We start from the raw sequence: 22,451 nt of genomic DNA on the forward strand, positions 1-22,451 counted from the left end.
AAAATTAAGTTCTTCCATCCTTTTTATCTAAAACTTTCAATTTTTTTAAGCTCTAAGAACTAGATTTATCTAGCCATTTTAATCCATCTTTTAGTCAGTATCTTTCAATCAAAAACATTATATTTTATTTTTTTTTCTCAAAAATTCTTTAATTTTTTAAGCTTCAGAACCTTTACCTCGCACTATGAGAATTTTTTTAATTCTAAACTTTCAAAAACATTTTAAATCTCGAATTCATCTCAAACTTTTAGTTATTTAAATAAAAACTAGACATTTCAAGATTTTATATAAAAAAAAAGCGCCAGAAAGACTTAATTCTAATAATTTTAAACATGAGAATAAGAATCCAGAAAACCTATCCTCCCTTAGTTCCATCCACCGTCATGTCAAATGAATGCAATATGAGAGTTATTATTTACTTCACAATCAAATTTGAACCTTATCATGCGTCCAGAAGCGAAGAAACCCAGAATCCCTAGATTCACCGTGGTAACTCTCATATGATTTGCTAGTTCCGTTGTTGCGTAACTTTAGCTAAATTAGAACGTATACCTAAAGAAATTGCTCGATTCAATACACTATATGAAAACGTTAGAAAATAGGCATCAGAGGATAGAAATAACCATCCCTAAATAAAACCAGCACCTGCCATTGTTTGTGATTCCAGTTTCCAAAATCTTCAATTCTGGACTCCGCATATACACACAAAACAAGGGCACACAACACGGTATGAGCGAGACCATTTAGAATACTTGTAAAGTGCAAATTCAACATAAAACCACAAAGCAACCCAGGATGTCAGATCGAATACAGTCAGCTCCAATGGCAGAGAAGCAAGGGGAAGAATAAGCAGAAAAGGACACAAACAGGAGGTGACTGATTCTAATTTGTACAAATGAAAATAATACTACATGCGATTAACAAAATTTTAAAATGAAAAAGAAACATAACGGGTGAGGATGTAAGATACACTTGTAGAACAGAATCTCTGGCTAGGCATATAACTCCCAACTCAAATGTACAATTTTTTGTGGTCATCTCTAAATATAATACCTACTTCCTGGAAAACATCCCATGTGATCCCACTAATTGTCAACATAACCCATTAGAAAACCTTCATCTTGCCAGACACAATCCATGAACCTGTCATTTCCTGTTAAAGTATGCACGCCAACTAGATATAAATCAAAATTTATAGTAACAGCTCCCTGCTAACGCAAAATCTATCCAAGCAGGTTTGAAGAATGCCACTTAATTTGGTGATCAATGAGAGTTTAGAATATACAAGCGTCTTACAATGCCACTGATCAAAGCAGGCACCCCAGCAGAATCAATGTTCAGAAATGATTTTCACAATCACAGCACAAGAAAACCTGCAAATATTAGTAATGATGAAGACTGCAAACCTTTCTGAGAAATCAATCAAAGAAAAATTGGGCATGATAAGTTGAGTGTAAATTAATACGTAACCCTTTAGAAGTTATTTTTTATACCAATAAGCACCATTCAAACCCAGGCAAAACTTGCAAACTTATTTTCTTCCAGATTGAGAGAAAATTTTATTCGAAAAGTTTCAGTTTAATAACTTCATATCACCCCATCTGCAACATAATGGCTATAAAGCCTTCTCAATTTGGGGAGCAACATAGGCATCAATCAGAAAAGAAATTCGGAATACCATCCTTGTCTTCAGTTAGCAAAAGAAATAAAATACATAAAAACAAAATGCAGGTACAAATGCCATGAAAGCAATAACATCATGTGTAACTAAGAAAAGCCAAGAAACACTCAAGTTGCTATACCACCTTTGATGGAAGCGCATTTTGCAGTCACCTCCCTTGAATTACTCTGTAATTTAGGACAAGGTCATCTGTTTTCTTCCATATATAAGCTCGCACTGTGGCTAAGCTCATTTCAGGAGACAATATCTGGAAATAATAAAATACAGTTGGCTGAATGCAAAATACTTAAACAAAGAATTAACATACAAGCATAATAACAAATTAAATCAAACTAAATGATTTCCAGTTGAATAGATTTGAGCAAAACATAAAAAATTGTTACTGTGATAATCAAAATAATCAGAAGACATAAGTTTGAATATTTCATTAAAATATCCAGAAGAAAGTTAGATAAAACTGCAGGAAAAATACAATTATTAGATATTTTTTAAGACTTCAATTTCAGTTAGGAGCATACAATGTCTGGAAATAAATTTCTAACAAGGAATAGTATATCTTACGCATTCAAGTCTGAGAGCAGAGTATTTTCAAGTCTCATTTTCTGTGCATCTTATCACATCAAGTGAAGATAACCTAAAACGTGACTGATAAAGGTTCTTCTTGTTGAGTTTATAATGTTTTAGGCATAAAGGGAGGGAGAGGGATAGAAGAGATTTGATATTAATAGAGATGTATTATAATGTATTGATTGTATTGACGTATTTGGTATGTTCATGAAACCTAACGCATTAACCCTTATCTATTTATACTAAATATAATCCTAACAAATTAGAGAAACAAATCACGATAATATATATATATATCCTAGAATATTTTAGAGTATCTAAGATATTATTTCTTAAGATAAGTTTTTAGATTTTCTCAGGTTTCATATTTCCTAATATCCCATTATTTATTTCCTTTTGTAGGAATTATTAGTATAGGAACAAATGCACTAGGTTTTTCTATCATACATACATCTCATTGCAATATATCAAAATATTATTTAGCGTCAAAATAATTTGAAGAAGGAAGAGGTAAAAAAAACTCTTGTTAAAATGATGATTTAATGAACTTTTTTCACCAGAACATGCAATCCTTGGAGTGTACTCGAAATTTGGGTAGTTGTGTGTTAGAGAATGTTTGAAACTTTTCCCATGCAAATATATAAATTGTAAAATTGTTTTGCTATGAATTCATACATATACTCGAGGAGGTATTGAATTACGTTAAATTTGTTAATTCTTTTGCTTTCTCTTTTCTTAGCATGATGCTTTCTAGAACAAAAAATGTCGAAGCTTCTCTCTCCTGAAGTATCAAAGTTAATGGTGCATTCAAGTGACTAGCTCAAAACAATGTTGTAGAGCAAGGATGAGGGGAAACAAAAGAAAAGCAATATCATTTCTTTTCGAGAGAGCAAGAGAGTTGATGGGATATATAACATGTAAGAATTGTAGTAGAGCCAATAGATTTCAGAAAACTGAGAGAATAGCTTTTAATAAAGTGAAAAAGTATGAGGCTTTAGATGAAAAGAGTATATAGTGTTAAAGTAGCTACTATGCATAAGTTTCACATTAAAAGACTTAAGGAAGAGAGGTAAAAACATATATAAATATGAAGATTCAGTATGAATTTTCTCAGCACAATATGTTGTTTCTTGAATGTGCTTAAAACTTGGATAGTAGTGTGTTAGAGAGTGTTTACAATTTCATCTGCGCAAAAATTGTAAAATGTTTGCAATTTTAACCATGCAAAAACTTTCAAAAAAGGTTTACAATTTTATTTGTGAAATATACTAGGGAATTTGCAATTTTCTCCATACAAGAATTGCAAGTAGTAAAATCATTGTAGTGTGAGTTCATGTATATAAGCAAAAAGTGTCAAATCACATTAAATTTTTTAATTTTTTTAATGTTTTCTCTTTGTTTAGTGGGTACTTCAAGGGACACAATATGGAGGTTTACTTGAAAATAAGAGACTGAATATTATTTGTCTGGATATTGCATTTGACCCAAAGTTTTGAATGTCACAAGAAATTGACTAAATGACTCGATATCTTTCTGATTGCATTTCCTCACAATACATAGTACAATATTCTATTTATGGGAAGATTTCCCATTTACTACAAATAATGAGAGATTTATTATATTTCCTAATTTATAGGCTCTATATTAGGAATCCTAAATATATACAATTAATAAGCTAATTTCTGATTTTCTATCATTCCTAATTTGTACAACAAATAATGGAAAACAATTACATACATTTATGGGCAATAATAGCCCAACAGATTCTTTGCCTAAGACTGAATTTATACAAGGATCTATAATTGAAATCTTGAAATTACAACCCTAATTACCATATTTACACAACTCCAATATTATGTTCCTAATTACTATATATACATATTAACATTTCTAATTACCATATTTACATATCAAAAACAAAAGATAATCTTGCACCAAATCAGGAAATATTCTCTCAACACTCTCCCTCAAGCAAGTGATAGATATTTATCATTCTCATCTTGTTAATAAGAGTTTTGAAATGGTTTGTAGGTAGTTCCTTAGTCAAAATATCAGCCAACTGCTCTCCAGATGGAATGTATGTTGTTTCTACGAGGCCACTCTCCATCTTTTCTTTGATGAAGTTCCGGTCTATTTCAATATGCTTTGATCTGTCATGTTGGACTAGATTATGAGCAATACTAATTGGTGATTTATTATCACACAAGAGCCTCATAGGAGTTTCATAGGGTACTCTAAGGACTTCAAGGATCTTCATTCATAGTAACTCACATATCCGTTGAGTCATGAATCGAAATTCTGATTATGCACTTGATTGCAATACTACATTCTGTTTTTTACTTCTGCAAGTCACCAAGTTTCCACCTATGAACATGCAATGTCCTAAAGTGGATCTTCTATCAATGGTTGATCCGACATAATATGCATCAGTGTACATCACCAATGATAATTTGTCTTCTTTCTTAAACATTAGTCCCCTACTAGGATTATTCTTCAAATACTGAAAAATTCTAGTAACTACTCACAAATGTCTTTACTGTGAATCATACATAAATTGACTTACTATGCTGACTACATATGATATATCAGGTTGAGTGTGGGCTAAATAGATCAGTTTTTCCACCAGCTTCTGGTATCGAACTTTGTCAATTGTTGGACCCTTTTCTTCACTTCCAATTCGATGATTTTGTTCTATGGAAGTTCCTGCAGTCTTGCATCCCAACTTACCTTGTATCTTTGAGAAGATCAAGGATATTTCCTCTGAGATATGAAGATGCCTTGTTTTGAATAAGCAACTTCAATCACTAGAAAATATTTTAGCCTCCCAAGGTCCTTCATCTCAAATTGCGTTGCTAACTTCTTCCTTAGCTCTTCTTTTTCGGCCTCATCATTTCTTGCAACAATCATATCATCCACATAAACTAAAAGAAGTGCTAGTTTTCCCTTTGAAATAAAGGCAGAAGGTGAATAGGAAATTTGAAATAAAGGTTGGGATGTCAACATTGAATATTGACGATGTCAACAAAATGACCTGCAATGAAGGCTAGGGATATCATGACTAATAACATGAAGGATTTTATCTATGACAACTTCATGTTTTCAGTAATGATCCAATAGTACCCCTTTACCCTTTGACATCTATTAAGATGACCTGCAATGAAGGCTAGGCATACCATGGCTAATAACATGAAGGATGTTATCTATGACGACTTCATGTTATCAAAACTGATCCAATAGTACCCCTTTACCCTTTGACATCTATTGGGATATCCACATTGAATGTTGACAATGTCAACAAAATGACCTACAATGAAGACTAGGCATATCATGGCTAATAACACAAAGGATGTTATCTATGTCGACTTCATGTTATCAACACTAATCCAATAGTACCCCTTTACCTTTTGACATCTATTAAGAAACTTGGGCCTAACTCACTCCCAACAGAACTAGCTCATAAGAGGACTATTCAAGTCCTTATAAGAAGCATTTTGCCTCTACTTCTAGTCAATGTTAGACATCTTAACACACCCCCTCACGCACAGGGATGGACATTTGCAGGGACCCCACAGGATTGGACTTTTGTGGACAGTCCAACATTCAAACTCAGATAGGATTTGATACTATATTACGAAACTTGGACCTAACTCATTCTAAAAAAGCTAACTTGTAAGAAAAGGACTACTTAAGTCCTTATAAGAAGTATTTTGAGGGACATATTAACAACAACTCACTAACTAAACAATAATATTTAGTACATGATACCTTAATTTAGCTTAAAGGTAACTATTTTTGTAACTCATCTTTGAATGAAAGCATCAAATAGTTTTGAAAATTTGGAATAAAGATTGTCAAAACAGGCTACACAGTTGATTCATGCTCAAGCTCCCTCAAACTAGGAGAAAAAATCCTGCATTTTTTAGGTTGAAAATAGAAGCCAAAATTCAGCCCAAACGTGCATTTGATATTTAAATATATATTGGACCAGCCCAAACCCAATAAAAAGGCCCACAAGCCAACCCAAAATATCACAAATTGATACAAACATTAAATCAAAACCCAAGCTCTATGTTTTAGTAGACTTAATCAAACTTGTTTGGTTGAATCTACTTTATTAAGGTAACAAGTGTGAATGAAGAATTTTAACATTAAAAACAAATAAGAAAGTCAAGCAACATATAAGTAATAAAGATGCACAACCTAAAATTTTAAAGTTTTGGAATTGATATGATATTAAGTTTGTATGATTTGCTTGTAACTCATTGATAAAAAGATTTCTCTAGTGTTTTGGCTCACTCATATAACCCAACAACTAGTATCAAAGCCAATAATGATAACTAATAGTGATACTAGTTAAATATTGACAAGTAGTGACTAGCGCTCTTGTGTCACTATAAGTATTTGAAACTTTCACTAAACAAAAAATATACCTAATGAAAGAAACTCAAATTTGAGGCAGAAATTGTTAAGATAGCAAGTGTAAGTAAAAGAGTCCCACATTAGAAAATAATGATAAAAGTATCACTACAGAGAAAAAGACTTACATATGATTTTTATTGACTTGGAAAAAACATATGACCGTATATTAAGAGAAGTGTTATCGACCAAGGTAGTTAAAATCGGGATTTTACTTTAAATCGTAAATGAGAGTGAAAATAGTCCTAAAATTGTAAATTGAATCGTAAGATTTTATAAAATTCATATATATGATATAAATTCATATTATTCATATAAAATATCATAAATTAAGGAGAAAAAAACCTTCAAATCAGTAAAAGCACTTAAACAAAGTAGCACTCACAAATCATAATTTATTCCATAAGAATGTAGTACATTGACGTGAGTAAAAAATAGACTAGAACAGAAAAGATGCAAAAACAGCAACACTAGACTTGAACTCAGAGCAGTAGCACAATGCTGGGTTTAGTTGCAGACCAGGCTGCACACACTAGGAAGACTGTTGAATGTTGACAACGATGTTAGGGTTCAAAGCTAGTAGAGGCAAATTGGATTAAAAAGGAGATATATGAAAGAAGCATAAACTACGATAAGGTTCAACAAAAGAGGCTTTGCGAGGAATTTTCAAAATCGATATGAAATCGTGAAATCCCACGATTTGAGGAATTTTATGATTCAAATCAGGATTTTACAATGATTTACTCAACCAGGAGTTTATCCATAATTTAAATCGGTAACTTCCAAAATCGTATAATCGTAAGATTTTATGATTCAAATCGGGATTTTAACTACCTTAGCTTTCATTGCGACACCTTTCCGTAGCTACCTTCCTTTTATCCTATTCGCCTTCATGATGACATTATTTTTCCTAAGCCACATTCATTGCAAAAAGCCCAAGCACCTTTGTTGTGCCTAATATTGCTTTCTAGTGATGTTGTTCAAGCCAGCCAAACCCCAAAATTCCAATTGAAATCATCATTGCAAGTGTTCTCATACACAATGACAAGATGTTCATATGGCAAGAAAAAGGATGATTAATTCTTAACATTAATCCCGCTCAGAGTTAGCTATTTCTCAAGTTTGAAAGATACTATCAACCAATATATCAGCAAAAGTTATGTGTGTAAATCATGCATATTATTTGCATATAAACTAGCATCCAGTTGTCTTAGAATTTAACTTATTCATACTCAGTTCTAAGTAAATTATATTAATCTTTAGTTAGAACTACTACTTTTAGCTTTTAGTTATTTTTGTAGCTGAAAACTTGGCATCAAAAGCAGAGGAATATGAAGAATCGTGCTTGTAGGGTGTTCATATAAAGTTTGAAGCACAATTTGTACATCATTTAGTATGGCAGCAAAATCCAACATCTAGCAGAAAATCTCTATGACCACAGATTGTGCAAAGGAAGTTAAGCTCAAATAAGGCAAAGAAAGCAAGTTCTATAGGTACCCTGCAGAAAAATACCAAGCTCAGATTGTAGGCTAGTGTTCAGCAGCAGCAGAAATATCTCTGTACATGCAACTCTTGTTGAAGTCCCACATTGACTATAGGTATAACTAAATTAAGAGTTTATAAAGCTAAAAGCTCAAATTCAATATGGTATCAAAGCCTATTGTAAATTCGATATTGGGTCACCTTTGGCTGGAAAAAAAAAAACTGATCCCATGAATTTTTCCAGTTCAATTAACTTGGCCAAGTGGCCTAATGGATTTCCCATACAACTTACCTGGATCTATGGCTTTCCTAATGCTACCTACCTAGTCTTGCGACTTTTCCAGTGTAATATTAAAAAAAAATAAAAAAAAAAGAGATTAAACCGAACACTCTAAATGTCCAATCTTGAGCAAGACAGGGTGTGTTGAAGTCTCACATCTACTATAGATATGGCCAAATAAGAGCTTATAAAGGTTAAAGCAATTCTCACCTTACAAGCGAGTTTTTGAGGTTAAGCTTAAAGCCTGAATTCAACAGCTCTCATGCAAAACCCAGAATCTCATCTTTTCTCATTCTTTTTTGTTGGACAAAAAAGCCCGTGTTTAAACCTACCTATTTTAAGCAAAAGAGGGTTCATTTATAAGGGGTTTCACATGAGAGAATAGTTGTCTTAAACTCCCATTTTTAAACTTGTTGTTTCACAGTATCATAGGTATAAGATATATGAACTGATTTTCAGCATAATTTGACCAAAATAGTTTTAAAGCTACTGACCATGATTTTGTCAATTAAAATCATGGATTTTAGAAGCTAATCAAAGTTGCAACTTTACAACTATAATACAAAACATTAAAGCAAGTATGAAAGTCAAAGGGAATCATGTCTTTGATGACTTGCAGGAAACACCACACTGATTAACCAAAAATTGGAATAAGGATAGCTAACAGATTCTAAAAGGCATATGCAGGAATCGAAGAATATATCAACTTTAATGAAATAAAGCATCAACATCTCAAAAACAGTACTTGTATATGAAGTCTTATGACAGCATCAATAAGAACATATAACTTGCCTCATTGTTGCACAATATTTCAATAGAAGGCTTAATCTTTTCCCAAGTTTTAAATCCAGATCGGGAAGACCCATCCCCAACTGCTTGGTGCTGTAATTGTGACCCAGCAAGTCCAGGGGGGAAATTACCATCGGCATTGACACTATCCAAAGGTTTGTCAACCACCATCTTTTCTATAACATAATTAATAACCTAAATTGAAACAAACAAAGCTCATTTAATCACTCTGAAATGCATCATCAAACTGGGAAAAACAAGCCTACACAATTCATCCAAAAACAAAGCAATAAATCCTTTTGGGAAGTATAATCGTGGTTACTACACAACATACACAAAGATCAATTATTCTGTGAATATAACTCTAATATGTCATAGAAGCAATCAGCCAAAATAATATTGAAACTTGTCATCATATGAACAGAACTCAAAATCTGACCATTATTTATCAATGAGACATCATGAATACAGGACTCAATAATACAGCTTGGCCTTTCATAGTCATTAACATTCTGACAAAGTTTAATATTCTATTAACCTCAAAATGCATATATAAGGTGAAAATCTAGTGGTCTCAGTGTTGGCTGAGCAATCTACTTCAATTAACTGCATTGATGCATAATTCACTAAACATAGAATCCATAGTAAAGAAGGATAAGAGTTTTAGTGGGGAAGTGACACACAACAACCAGAATGAGTGTACATAAAACTGATTTGGAGGCAAGAACGTAGAGAAAATAATTAGGTACAATACACAGGAGAGTGGATACTAGAGACAAGAGAAATAAAGGAATAGAATTAAGGTAAGAAGACACAGTAATCTTGAATTTCAAATCAAAATCTAACATCCCATGTAGAAATGGTAAAACCAAACTTGATATGCAAGTAACCATGATTTTAACAATCATTAAAAAATTATTAAAAATCGCAACAACTAAATCTTATTCAACTAAGTCATGTCAGTTACATGGATCATACAACATAGTCAAAAATCAAATTCTCTTTGATATTATGTATTTTTAGTTCTCTTTTAATAATTTTCTCTAAATTTTTTGAGTCTTGATCTATCCTTTTTTACCAAATTAAAAGTTATATCATTTACTCTCCTCACTAGTGCCTTTAGTGGCCTTCTTTACATGTGTCAAACCACTTTAATTGATTTTGTCATTTTTTTCATAATTGGTACTATTCTAATATGCTCTCTTCTACGGTTATTTTTTATCATATGACCACTCATCATCTTAGCATTTTCATTTCTGCAAATCTCACTATTTCTTGTGTTATTTCTTTAAAGCTCAACAGTTGCTACCATATATGATAATTGGTCATACAACAAAACTATTCTTTCACTTTAATAAGTACTTTACAATCACAAATAATCCTAAATCTTTCTCCATTTTAACTACCTCACTTGTAGATACTAACCCAAATTATTAAAATACTTTAATAACCCAAATTTACTATACATTATGCATATTCGCATACCTAATATTCTAATCTCAAAGACATCGAGAAAAAGAAGGGGAAGAGAATGACTAAAAAGAAATAAAACAAAGAATCACTAGAGAATAACAATTTAAATTCCAAATGATTGATTGATAGAATAAATCAAAAGCATTCCTCAATTGATAAATAGCCCAAATAATTCATCATCATTGAAAGTAATTAATATATTCAACGGCTAATGAAAAAATCCTATTTACAAATTTACAATAAATTCCTAATCTAATACAATATCAAACATGATATGTCCATATTTCCTTTCATTGTTGTCCACAGCACATGCCATGGCAAAGTTGTGATGGAAAAGGATAATTCTGCCTTAAAACCTTCATGATGTAGCATCTTTGGCATAGGGAGCATCTGCAATGGTAAAGATGGTTGACAGAGTGGCAATTTTTTTCCCCAATTCCCATTTTATGCTTTGTCCAGTGGCTTCTTAATTGTAGAGGTGAATGTCTTTCAGTCCTCTCAGTCAAGACTCAAAACATAGAAATAAATTAGGAGAAAAACGTTCCACAACACCAGTTAGCTCCTGACATGCAAATCTAAAACGTGGGTTCTCAACAGAGAGCTATGTTGAGCTTCCTCCCCCACCCTGTACCCCAACTGAATGTGCCTTTCAGTCCTCATAGTCAAAACTCAAAACATATCAATAAATTAGAAGAAAAACATTCAAGCACACCAGTTAGTTCCTAACATGCAAATCTAAAACTTGGGCTCTCAACAGAGCCAAGTTAAACTTTCTCCCCCACCCTGTACCCCAACTAACAAAAAAATTAAAGATCACACCAAAATCCTCAAGGACTGTTTGGTTTCAAAATATATTTTCTGTTGAAATTTTCTTTTTCATTTAATCACAAAAATGCCACATTGTTTTCATTTTGTTTCTTATTTTTTTTCAAAGATTTATACAAGAAACAGTGAAAAAGTTGTTTTTCACTATTTCACTTACAAATATTTGACAACATAAAACAAAATTAAAACAAAGGAGCATTTTTGTAATTAAAAGTGAAAACAAGAAATGAAAACAAAATAAGTTTTATAAAACCAAATATCTCCTTAGTCACATGACTTTCATGTATGTTCTTCCTCTAATCACATTTTTCCATTATTTCTTTGCTAACTGTCAATGGAACTGTCTTATTCCTGTGTGTCTGTCTTCTTTCATTATCTTCTGCAATTATGGCATATGCATATATCTTTTTCACCTCTTTTTATGTGTTTGATATACTTTTCTATTTTCTTTCAATGAACAACATGAATTCCACCATGGCAATTCTGAGGATTGCCACCACAAGCCATTGACAACACTACTTACTTTTCCCATATCTCACCAAGTTACTTTTGTATTCCATGCCCCATCGGAGATGGACAAAATCAAACAAAGGAAAGGAGGCACATTTGCTTAACCACTAAAGAAGATATGTTTAGGTACATGGGAAATGTATTCAAAAAACATGATATAGCATCCCTACAAGAAGGAAACAATGTCTTGACAGCCATTTTTTTACAGATGGAATAGATTAACATAGCAAGTTCAGGCAATGTTAAAAGCAACTAATGGCTTGAATTCAAGGACAAAGGGACAGAACGTTTCCATTCATATAGAAATAAAGAAAGGTTGAGAAAGCACATGAAATTCTTGTTTGATTTCTTTCCCATTTGTCCATCACTATGAAATATTAAAACTTACTTTATGAATTCTTAATATACGTGGAGCACTTAGCTTCCCTTGGGTGAGGATCTGGAGACTAGAACCTTCACATGGATGCAAATAGAAACTGCATCTGCAAAGGTTATCACAAAAGAATCTATATTAAAGGGAACATTATGTAACTGACCCAAGAGAAATGATAATTATAAAGATTTCCAGAGTTATAAAATAGCCATCATGGTCAGTAACTCAAATCCACAGGTAATGGTCCACTTGTTTTCTTAAGCCCACAACAGTAAGAAAACAAATTCAAACTTTTTATGAGTATAACCTGAAGTGCAGAAAATGTAAAACATGCTATGAGAAATACATATAACCGAGCAACATATACCACTGGATTGATAAAAGCAAACTACTACCCACATAAGAAAATCCCAAGGTGATTTCAATTATAAATAATTACTATGTGAAATACCACCATATTTTTTTGGATGTGTATAAAATACCATAATATGACCATCCAGAGTCAAGTTTTCATTCCAAAAGTTGACAAGGAAAACAGCAACTTTAAATCATCAAAACATGCCTCCAATAGGACTTTGAACAATAATAGATTCAAAAAAGAATCAGCCAATCATGCTCTAACAAAAATTGCAAATTGCCATGACCCATGAACAAGCTTTCTTCCTTGCTACTACAAGCATAAAACTGTACAGGAAGGCAAAACGTTACTTCGTATTTTCTCTAGGAGGTAACCGATTATTCAATATGCAGTCCAGACACCACCGGGGAAAGTCTTTTTCATCCTCAGTTCCATCTAAATCAGTCACTTTTTTCCTCCAGGGACCTCCGTGACTTCCCTCAGTAACAATGGAAGGAGGGGAAACAACCGAGAATTCAAATGGAGGATAAACCATAGCATCTGTCTCTGAACTTCCATCAACCTCGATTCTTGAATGCGTAATGCTTCTAGTACCAATATCCTTTCCAGGTAATAATTCCCCATTAGCAGGAGTTGGAGTCTCCATTCTCTGCTTTCTTTTTATCAACCAATTAGCCAAGAGTCCTTTCAGTGCTTCTCGGGCCAAGTTAACCTGTAGAGCAACAAGAAAACTCATTAGCCACTACCATATATCTAAAGAAATAAACAAGCACAATTTTGGTAGTTCGTAGTAAATTATATGTGAGCATCTTCCAAATGTCATTTTAAGCACAAACATCCTGCATCAGAAAATTGTAAAAGCACATAATACAATACCACCACAGAAATATAACTCAGTTACCTAGGACACAATACTCTTCAGTATAGGCACATGGTAAGCATTATATTACTTGATAAATATACAGTGCATCACGGGCATACTTCATACATTATTTAAGTTTATACTACATTTTACTATATTAATTAATACACAGTGAATATAAATATTTTAAATTTTTAATGTATAATATATATATATATATATATATATACAGATCCATTTTAAATAAATAATATATTTTTACTTATTAATAATTGATTATTATTTATTTTGTGTTGTGTTTTATATATACTCATTTATTGTTAGCATGTGTTTCACTTACCAACAACTTAATAAAGTAATAAGGCCTCTTCCCCAAACTAAATTCATTATTAAACCTTTCAAATTGCATCCCCTTCCCACTGTCATGTGAACTGCCCCCTCTCCCTTACTTTCCTTTTTAAAGTGTATTCCTAGGTCTCTTTGGGTTTATTGTAAAGAAAGTCTCTCTTCTTCCTTGCGTTAACTTTTCATGTCCTCCTTTCTCAGCAAAAAACAGCCTTTGCTCTTCAATTAATTCTTCATAACATTTCCATTACATTTTTGTTAATTATTGGACAGAATAATGTTTATCGTTGGGAAACTATGAAGATTAAATTGTGAACAATTAGAACTAGATGGACAAAAACCATAGATAGACTTTTTAGATGGGTACACTGGATTTTAGTAGTTATAGCTAATAATAACATATCAAAGACTAGGAGCAAAATCACTATGACAAGAAATTTAAGGGAAGGGCATGTAAATTGCTAATGAGAATAAATTCATTTACCTTATCATCTTCAGGCTTGCCTACAATGTTTAGATCTGCTGAATACATCTCGGCAGAAAAGCACTGGGGAGTGTCCAAATGTATAGACAAACATCCAAGCCTGGTATCCACAGTGAACCATGCAGGAATGCTAACCTGAAGCAGTATGCAAAGAAATAAAAACCAGTCAGAACTAAAAAGTAATACAACTATACAAGTATTATTAGAACTAAATTGGCAATGACAAGTATCTGTAATCATACCGTCTCAAATAGTTCTTCTTTTTTCTCCTCAAATGAAACCTATGTAGTTCACAAGTAAAGCATCAGCTACTTTTAAATTACAAATGAGACCTATTAGCTATAGTTGAATTTCAAAAATCGTAATCAGCATAACTAGGCAGATCCATTCAAGTTACAACAACAATGAAAGGAATTATATAATGAAAGAAAGTGTTGAATTTGGGTTTTAAGCCTAACTCAACCCCAAAAGCTATCTCGTAAGGTGAGGATTGCTTTAGCCTTTATAAGCTCTTATTTAGGCATATCTATAGTCGATGTAGAACTTCAATACACCTGTCACGCTCAAAATTGGACATATAGAGTGTGGCAATTGTAGGATTATTTGTTTTTTCAATATAGCACTGGATAAGTTGCAGGACCAAGTAGGTAGCATTGGGAAAGCTGCAGGACCAGGTAAGTTGCACTACCAAGTTAATTGCAGTGGGAAAATTGTGGGGCCAAATTGTTTTTTTTTTTTGCCCAATATCAGATCTATGATAGGCTTTGATACCTGCTGAATTTGAGCTTTAAGCCTAACTCAACCTCAAAAGCTAGCTTGTAAGGTAAGGATTGTTTTAACCTTGATAAACTCTTATTTATATATATATATATATATATATATATAGTTATGTGGGACTTCAACAAGAACAATCAATTCTCACCTTCCCATAATCTTCAACTACAACACCTTTTGTAATTTCCCACAACTTCACTGAACCATAAGTATCCTATAAAGAGACATGTATCACCTCAGAAGATGGCAAAAAGATTATTAATTTAACAGAATAAACAATATTAACATTTTTGGCATAACACCACAAACAGAAAACACCATGATTACCTTTGTCAGGACATGCCTCCTATTAGGTAAAACTTCATGTTGTAGTATTGCAGGGGTGCCACGAATAGTTAAGGTCTGTTGTTTATATACAGGAACCTGTTGATATTTGTAATTTTGGCAACAAAAAAGAAACTAATTAGTGCATCAGAAGAGAAACCAAAGAATATTTATATTTGAATATAAACTTTTTTAGAGGACAGATTCTACCATATCCCCAAAAAGGAAGCTCTAAAGAGGGATACATAAAGAAATATGCTTCACCTTTATTTGTACACAACATTTTACATAAGCAATCAGTATTATGTGTTCTCAGAACAATACACCAATTGTTAGATATCATAAAATTAGTATGTTTCTCTGTTGAGAAATAAATATAACATACAGGGGTAGATCCTTCTAGTGACACCCTTGCTCTTGAAAAGGACAAATTTCCAGCTAAAAAAGAATTGCCTCTTTGGAAGATCTTTTGAGGGTTGTGTCCTTCAGCAGGCCATCTTTGAACTGAAGAGTCCGTTGATGCAACCCATATGCTGTCGTCATGCAAAGCCAATTTAAGAATAGGGTATTCACCAGTGCAAAGTAAAACACTCGCTCTCGTTTGCAAGTCTGTCAAGTATAACTGATCAAATAAAAGAATTAGGCATTAGTAGATGAGCTTCACAAGTTAAACACAACAATGAGATATCACATAAATTCCAACTCATAATAATTAAAAGAATTATTTTATCTGTAAAGGAAAACTACACTCACAGAAAAATCTCTACCACCGCTATAAACATGACTAAATGTTGAAGTGCTGGCAAGAGCCCAAACAGAATCTGTGTGAACTGCATAAGAATGCACACAACGTTGCTGACCAAGATCCCAAAGCCTATGAGGAAAGATGGTAATATTAGTCAACCATATAACAAACAAGCACAACCTCATTATCTTGAAAAGAAAATACAGCACCTTATCATAGAGTCTGAAGATCCTGATAAACAAAATCTGCAATAATAAATATTATAAATATCTCAGCTCCTTAGGGAAAAAGTATTACTTATTCTAACCTAATACAAATTGAGCAATGAAATGAATGGCTCTGTGCAACTATACAGAAAAGAAAACATTTCATTCAGTATACTATTACCAATTAAATAGCAATCCTAGAAATTGACAACAAAAATATTGTGTTTGAATTAACCTCCTTTTCATCCTCAAAAGATTTTCAGTCATCAATTTAGTCCCTCTATAATCTGAAGTGTCATCATTTTGGTCCCTTGGTTACCATCCATTAGAAGGCTTTCTAATAGACACTGATAGGACAAAATCATCAGTGTCCAAGTAATGGACCATATCAGTGTTTATTTGACATCCATCCAACAGAGGGTAACAAAAGGACCAAAACAATGACTCATGAATTTTGAGGAACTAAAATAATAGTGAAAATATTTTGAGGACTAAAGTGATGATGCTAGTATATGAAAAGGGCAGGTTTAGGTTACTCTATATGTTGTTTATGTACACAGTTATTAATAATTATATATTGTAGCAATGCATAGAAATGCCATACGAGAAAGAACAGTGCAGAAAAAGATAGAGGGAGTTTTATGATAATAAAGATTTCATAAATAAACTATGAAATCCTAAGTCCTAACTCTAATGTTTGTAAACAGTAACTTGACTATCTTGAGTAGAAGAAATACTGTTTATATTTAAGGGGCAGGGAGGAGCAGAAAAATTTATGCATCCACTCAACAAACCTGCCAGTAGAATCAAGAAGCAAAGCCCTGATGTTATCTGTATGCCCTTTTAGCTTTAAAGTCTTTGATCCAGATCTTGGATCCCAAACACGTACAACCTGGAAGAAAAAACAAAAAGGAAGCATGCTCAGGGTTAATCTAGCAAAGGATATTCAATCTAATATAACAGTAAACACCTTTATATTCCAGTGGTAATAACAGAAGCCACACAAGTAAAACATGAATGCCACATTATACCTTTTCTGTACCACCAGAGACGAGAAGTGTACCGCCTTCATTCATTGCCAAAGCATAAACAGATTCCTTATGGCCTTTGGCAGCAATTGGATTGTATCCTTGAGTTTGAGTAGTGTGCATGGATATATTGTTGCTTGAGCTAATGGTGCGTAAGCTTGCTGTTGGTAATGAGTTTCCAGAACCATTGATACCATTTGAATTATCATCATCAGTAGCATCATTGCATTTTGCAGCCGAAGCAACAGCAGCTTCAATGTCCCATATAAAAACCTCCCCACCAAGGCCACCAGAGGCAACAATATTGCTCTAAAATTCACGACACTATTAAAAGATCAGAAAATGGATTATAAGATTCAAACTTTAAATTCAATCAAAACAAACAATCAGATTTGAATACATAAAAACAAGAAAATGAACCTTTTCTTGGTGCAATTCATAAGCATTAAAAGTTCAATGTACATTACATTTTTTTCAGCTGCTGCAAGGGAAGTAACATAATCTGAGTGTTGACGGAGTGTCCTAGTACATGCTCCAGCGGACAAGGCATTCCATGTCTGGCACAAACATACAGCAATTCAGTTAAAAAGGGACAGTAAAAACTAAATCAGTGCTGTTATAAGAGAAGAGCAAAGAATAATTACGAAAAAGAACAACTAAAATCAACAAACCTTGAGTGTTGTATCTGAAGAACAAGAAACAAGTACATTATCACCCACTAGAACTGCATCATTAACCTGCAAAAATAAAATAAAAATTTGTAACTGATGTTGTTAAGCATGTATCATAAATCGTGTAGGTATCATGTTTAGTTGTTATAAAGAACTCACTATTTCTATAATTCCTAATTGGATTGGCATAAACATGCATAGGCTCTTATAATTAAACCAAAAATATATAAGTCAAACAATGATTCTTTCTAGGCTCAAGAAAATTGACATACAAGCAATGTTATCAATGGCAGATGGCGGCTCATGCCGGAAACCAAAAAATCTGCCATAAAGTTATGGCGGCCGTCATGGCGAGTTATGGCGGATATAATAAAATACATAAAAAATATTATAATATGCATATATAAAATTTATGTACACAGAAATTTAATATAAATGCTCAAGAAATTCCCAAGATTACATCATCATTCCAAGTAACAGTAACAGTGTAAAAGAGAAAAATAGTGTAGCCAAATGTTATATTAAACAAAAAATGCTAAACAAAGCTTGAACAACAAAACAGAGGATGAATAGCAAAACAGATCTTGAACAGAAAAACAAGAATGATCAGTGAATAGAAAAATAGAGCTCAAACAGAAAAGCAGAATAGATGCTGGAAAAGCTGATTTCTCCGGTGAACAGAAAAAGCAAAGGAGAAATCAGAAAAACTGATTTTTCCAGCGAAATGGAGTAGGTGAGTCAGTGAGGATGGGAGAAATTGCTACCTTGAGGTTTTGGCTTTTCGTACAGAGAGGAAGAGTGTGGAGGAAGATGAAATATATGTTTTATCAAGGGTAAATAACCTTTCTACCCTTGCAAAAAATCAAAACGGTGCATTTTAAGAAAAACAGATAAGGGTTTCTTCCTTTCCCCAAAATCACGCAGTAGCACCTACGACTTCTCCCTATTCTGGCCGCAAACCACCCGCAATCGCCGCGATGTGACAAACACCCTGCGACGTGGCGGCTGACAGCTGCTCCGAACCGCACCAGCGCGATAACACAGCTATTAACAAGTCACCTTAGGGTTTTCTTGCACGGGTCAACCTCTGGACCAGGTCAGATTCACGGCCCAACCCTGCAAAAACATCATTTTTCAACAATTTCTGCCATGGCCGCTGTTACCACCATGGGCGTAACGGCTGCCATGGCGCCGCCATGGAAAAACGCCATAAAACGCTAACACGGTAACGGCAGGGTTAATTTCTGCCACCGAATTCCGCCATGGCCGCCATTTAACAACACTGGATACAAGACGGCGGATGGGCTAGATCTCAAGAAACTAGTAACTAAAAATTAGACCAAAAATAGGAAGGATATTTTAAAGGTGAAGAAAATAAGGAAAGATGATGAACCAACAGCCAAGAGAAATTCAAATTTTCAGTGAAAATTGAAATTGTCTCTTTCAGTATTAAAACAAACCTCAATTGTGTTTTTAAATTTTGGGTACAAGAGAAATTGATGGGCTTAAGGCTACTGACCTCTTAACACCACAAAAAAAAGAGAGAGACACTGAAGACAATTGAAAGTACATGTATTATAAGGATGCTTGATGAAGAACTAAACAAATAAATACATAAAATTTTATATCAACTTCCCTAAAATGACATATTTTGCGCATATCATGATGAAATGCTACCTCATGTGCACCTTTTAACCTGACCACTAAGGTTAGTGTTTAAGCAAGAAAATTACACATAATTAACACAAAACCCAAAAAAAAGAAAAAAAAACAGAAGCATTAGATAGATAAGGATTACCCAATCCACATGAGATTCAAAGGTAGTAGAGCATGTTGCCATATCCTCTGCTGCTAGTGCCCACCGTTTTAGCTTGCCATCACGGCTCCCAGTGAAGAGATAATCAGTCCCATCAGATACTGCAGATTTAAGCACAGCCAAACAATTGATGCCTGCACAATGCTGCAGAAAAGAACCAACATTCAAGAGAATATAGATACACCAAGCAAGAATATTGTCAAATCTTTAAAGGGTTTCCAACTAAAACATGCAAGATTGACACAAAAATATCACCTATTACATGCACCTTATAATGGAAGCAAAATGCTAAGTACCTAACCAGAATGATACAGCACCATAGTGTACAACAACTATTGATGAAGCTTTGATTGATTACAAGGTAAATAAGCATTCTATCAAAGGATTTAGAGCTCATAGATACAGAACAATATGAATACCACCTAATAAACATTAAGAATGAAAAGATTGATATCATACAGTTGACAAGTTTAGATGCAAGTCTCAAACAAACAATCAGTGGGGCGCAGGTTACAAAAGACAAACATGAAACTTGGCCAAATTCCCGGAATAAATAGAATAAAGAAATAATGAGTTCACCTTTGTGTCATCAGAATCATTCAACACATATGTTAATCTCTTCTCCTTACGAGGTCGACTTGAATTGTTTGTGTTCCCCGCACTACCAACACGGTGCATTGCCAAAACTATGAAAGTGAATAAATGATAAATCAGACAGCATAAATAGCAAATCCAGGAGTAAATTAAAGAAAATGTAAATGAAAGGTATAATACTGATTTAAATGACTTCCCTCAACCATACATGAGTCCCTTACATTAAAAAATAAAATAAAATGTATATTTAAAAGTGGTTAGTAAGATGCAGAGGTGGTAATCTCAACTGAATAATATAGTTCACAAGTGTTACATAAGGAAACCCATATTAACACTTTGACTGCATTCTATGAAATTATTTGGTTGGAGAATCGTAGCCAACCTCACCTAGTAAGAAAAGGCTTGGTTGTTATTGTTGTATTTGGTTGGAGAATCAAGGATCAACTTGTACGCCTCAATGATCAATCCTAACAAATTATTCACACACTAATTTTCAAAATATGTCTCAGACAACCTCTTCACACTAATCCCAACAAGTTATCAAACAACCCAACTTTGGTTTCTGCCAAATGCCAATCTAGGAGCTTCAGAATCTATCCCTATTGCCAATAGACCAAAGGAAATACATAAAGCCACCCCACCAGCATAATTGAACAGTTGACAATGTGTTCATTAATCCTAATAATTCACCAAAAAAAGAAAAATTTCAAAAGTTCAATGTACAGAAAAAAAAAGTCTCAAGTTTCAAGGGAACCCATGAGCTTCCACAAAAGGCCACCTATATCAATGTATTAGGCATAACAAAGGATTTCTGAGACTAAATAAATCCAGGGCATCCAAATCTTTGCAAAGACAGCAGTAATTTAAAGTATATCCAATACCCAAACTCAATAACAGAAATCTGTACCAAGCCAAATTGCAAATGTAATGAGTTTTAGCAGTCTAATACAATGAAAAATAACAAAATCAAAGGCTAGAAAAAGCAGCTCAGAAGTCAAAAGTCTAAAGCCCGGTGGAAATGTAGAAGCAATAATTCCATTGAAACGCAAGCAACACGCTTAATGCAACCTTATATAAGACCATGATATCATGTAAATATCAAATAACATGAAAACACAAAATCATAATTTGATGAATTGAAGCCTAAACTACACCATTAAAGCTTTTTCCCAATCTAAGCCCTGTCCTTTTCCCCCAAAATAATTTCCATCAGCCTATCACTCCTCACTTTGTCGACAATGCTTTCTCAGCATTCTCAACTCTGCAATTCCACGCCTATAACATGTTTTTTTTTTTTTCTTTTGCAGTCACACTTCGATAATCTTTGCATCCAGCCGAAGCTCAAACTCATTCACCCTTCGATATCAAATTCGCAAAAAACAAAATGCGAATTCAAAGTCAAGCACACGGTTACATATCAATCACCCATGACAAACCTATAGAACAGAGAACAGAATGTTCAAGCCGAAGCTATCAAATAGTTCAAATCCTTCCTTATATGATGGAGTAGGAAAACGTAAAAGCAAATAATAAATAAATAAAATCTTAAACCGCCATGCAACACGATTAGGCATTTCAACTTGGAGTGTACCTAAGCATAAAAATTTCTATAATTAAGACGAACAAATAATCGAAGAAATCAAGAAAGAGTGGAAGACAAACTGAAGGTCAAACCTCTATCAGTTATGAATGTGTAGCACTGTTTTTGTTCCTGTTCGTTTGCTTACAGGAAAGATAGGGAAGAGAGGAGAAAGAAGAGAGTGGGAGTGAATTAGTATGCAAATGTAAATGGGCTTGGATTTTATGTGGCAGGTTATTTGACTTGGTTTGTGTTTCTTAACTGAGGGC

The 22,451-nt window shown here is 33.5% G+C and overlaps 1 protein-coding gene across 4 annotated transcripts; it reads right to left on the reverse strand.

Annotated features, from left to right (window-relative positions):
- Window positions 1-436: 436 nt before the first annotated feature.
- Window positions 437-22,393, reverse strand: LOC113872063 (WD repeat-containing protein 48-like). 4 transcript variants are annotated; one of them, XM_027509286.1, is made up of 18 exons: window positions 22,286-22,386; window positions 20,589-20,697; window positions 19,992-20,153; window positions 18,194-18,259; window positions 17,990-18,079; window positions 17,526-17,831; window positions 17,289-17,386; window positions 16,498-16,533; window positions 16,297-16,417; window positions 15,929-16,165; window positions 15,547-15,642; window positions 15,368-15,433; window positions 14,688-14,726; window positions 14,446-14,580; window positions 13,105-13,466; window positions 12,412-12,505; window positions 9,219-9,410; window positions 437-1,928 (listed from the first exon to the last, which is right to left on the reverse strand). In XM_027509286.1, exons 2-18 carry the CDS (start codon window positions 20,685-20,687, stop codon window positions 1,830-1,832), a joined length of 2,298 nt encoding a protein of 765 aa, XP_027365087.1. In that variant the 5' UTR covers window positions 20,688-20,697; window positions 22,286-22,386; the 3' UTR covers window positions 437-1,829. The 4 variants fall into 4 exon arrangements, with proteins under 4 accessions (XP_027365087.1, XP_027365088.1, XP_027365089.1 ...); XM_027509287.1 differs by lacking the exons at window positions 20,589-20,697; window positions 22,286-22,386 and adding an exon at window positions 20,306-20,410; XM_027509288.1 differs by lacking the exons at window positions 437-1,928; window positions 9,219-9,410 and adding an exon at window positions 10,880-12,189.
- Between the last annotated feature and the right edge of the window lie 58 nt (window positions 22,394-22,451).

This window comes from Abrus precatorius, unplaced genomic scaffold (assembly GCF_003935025.1).
Source record: "Abrus precatorius isolate BTA unplaced genomic scaffold, Abrus_2018 Scaffold7, whole genome shotgun sequence".
NCBI classification, from domain to species: domain Eukaryota; kingdom Viridiplantae; phylum Streptophyta; class Magnoliopsida; order Fabales; family Fabaceae; genus Abrus; species Abrus precatorius.

Coding starts and splice junctions, on each gene's coding strand:
- LOC113872063 (XM_027509286.1), bottom strand. CDS start 20,687: ATGCACCGTGTTGGTAGTGCGGGGAACACAAACAATTCAAGTCGACCT. Junction 14,581..14,687: donor AAGAAGAACTATTTGAGACG/GTATGATTACAG, acceptor ATACTGCTTCAG/GTTAGCATTCCTGCATGGTT. Junction 12,506..13,104: donor CCTCCTAGAGAAAATACGAA/GTAACGTTTTGC, acceptor TAACCTTTGCAG/ATGCAGTTTCTATTTGCATC.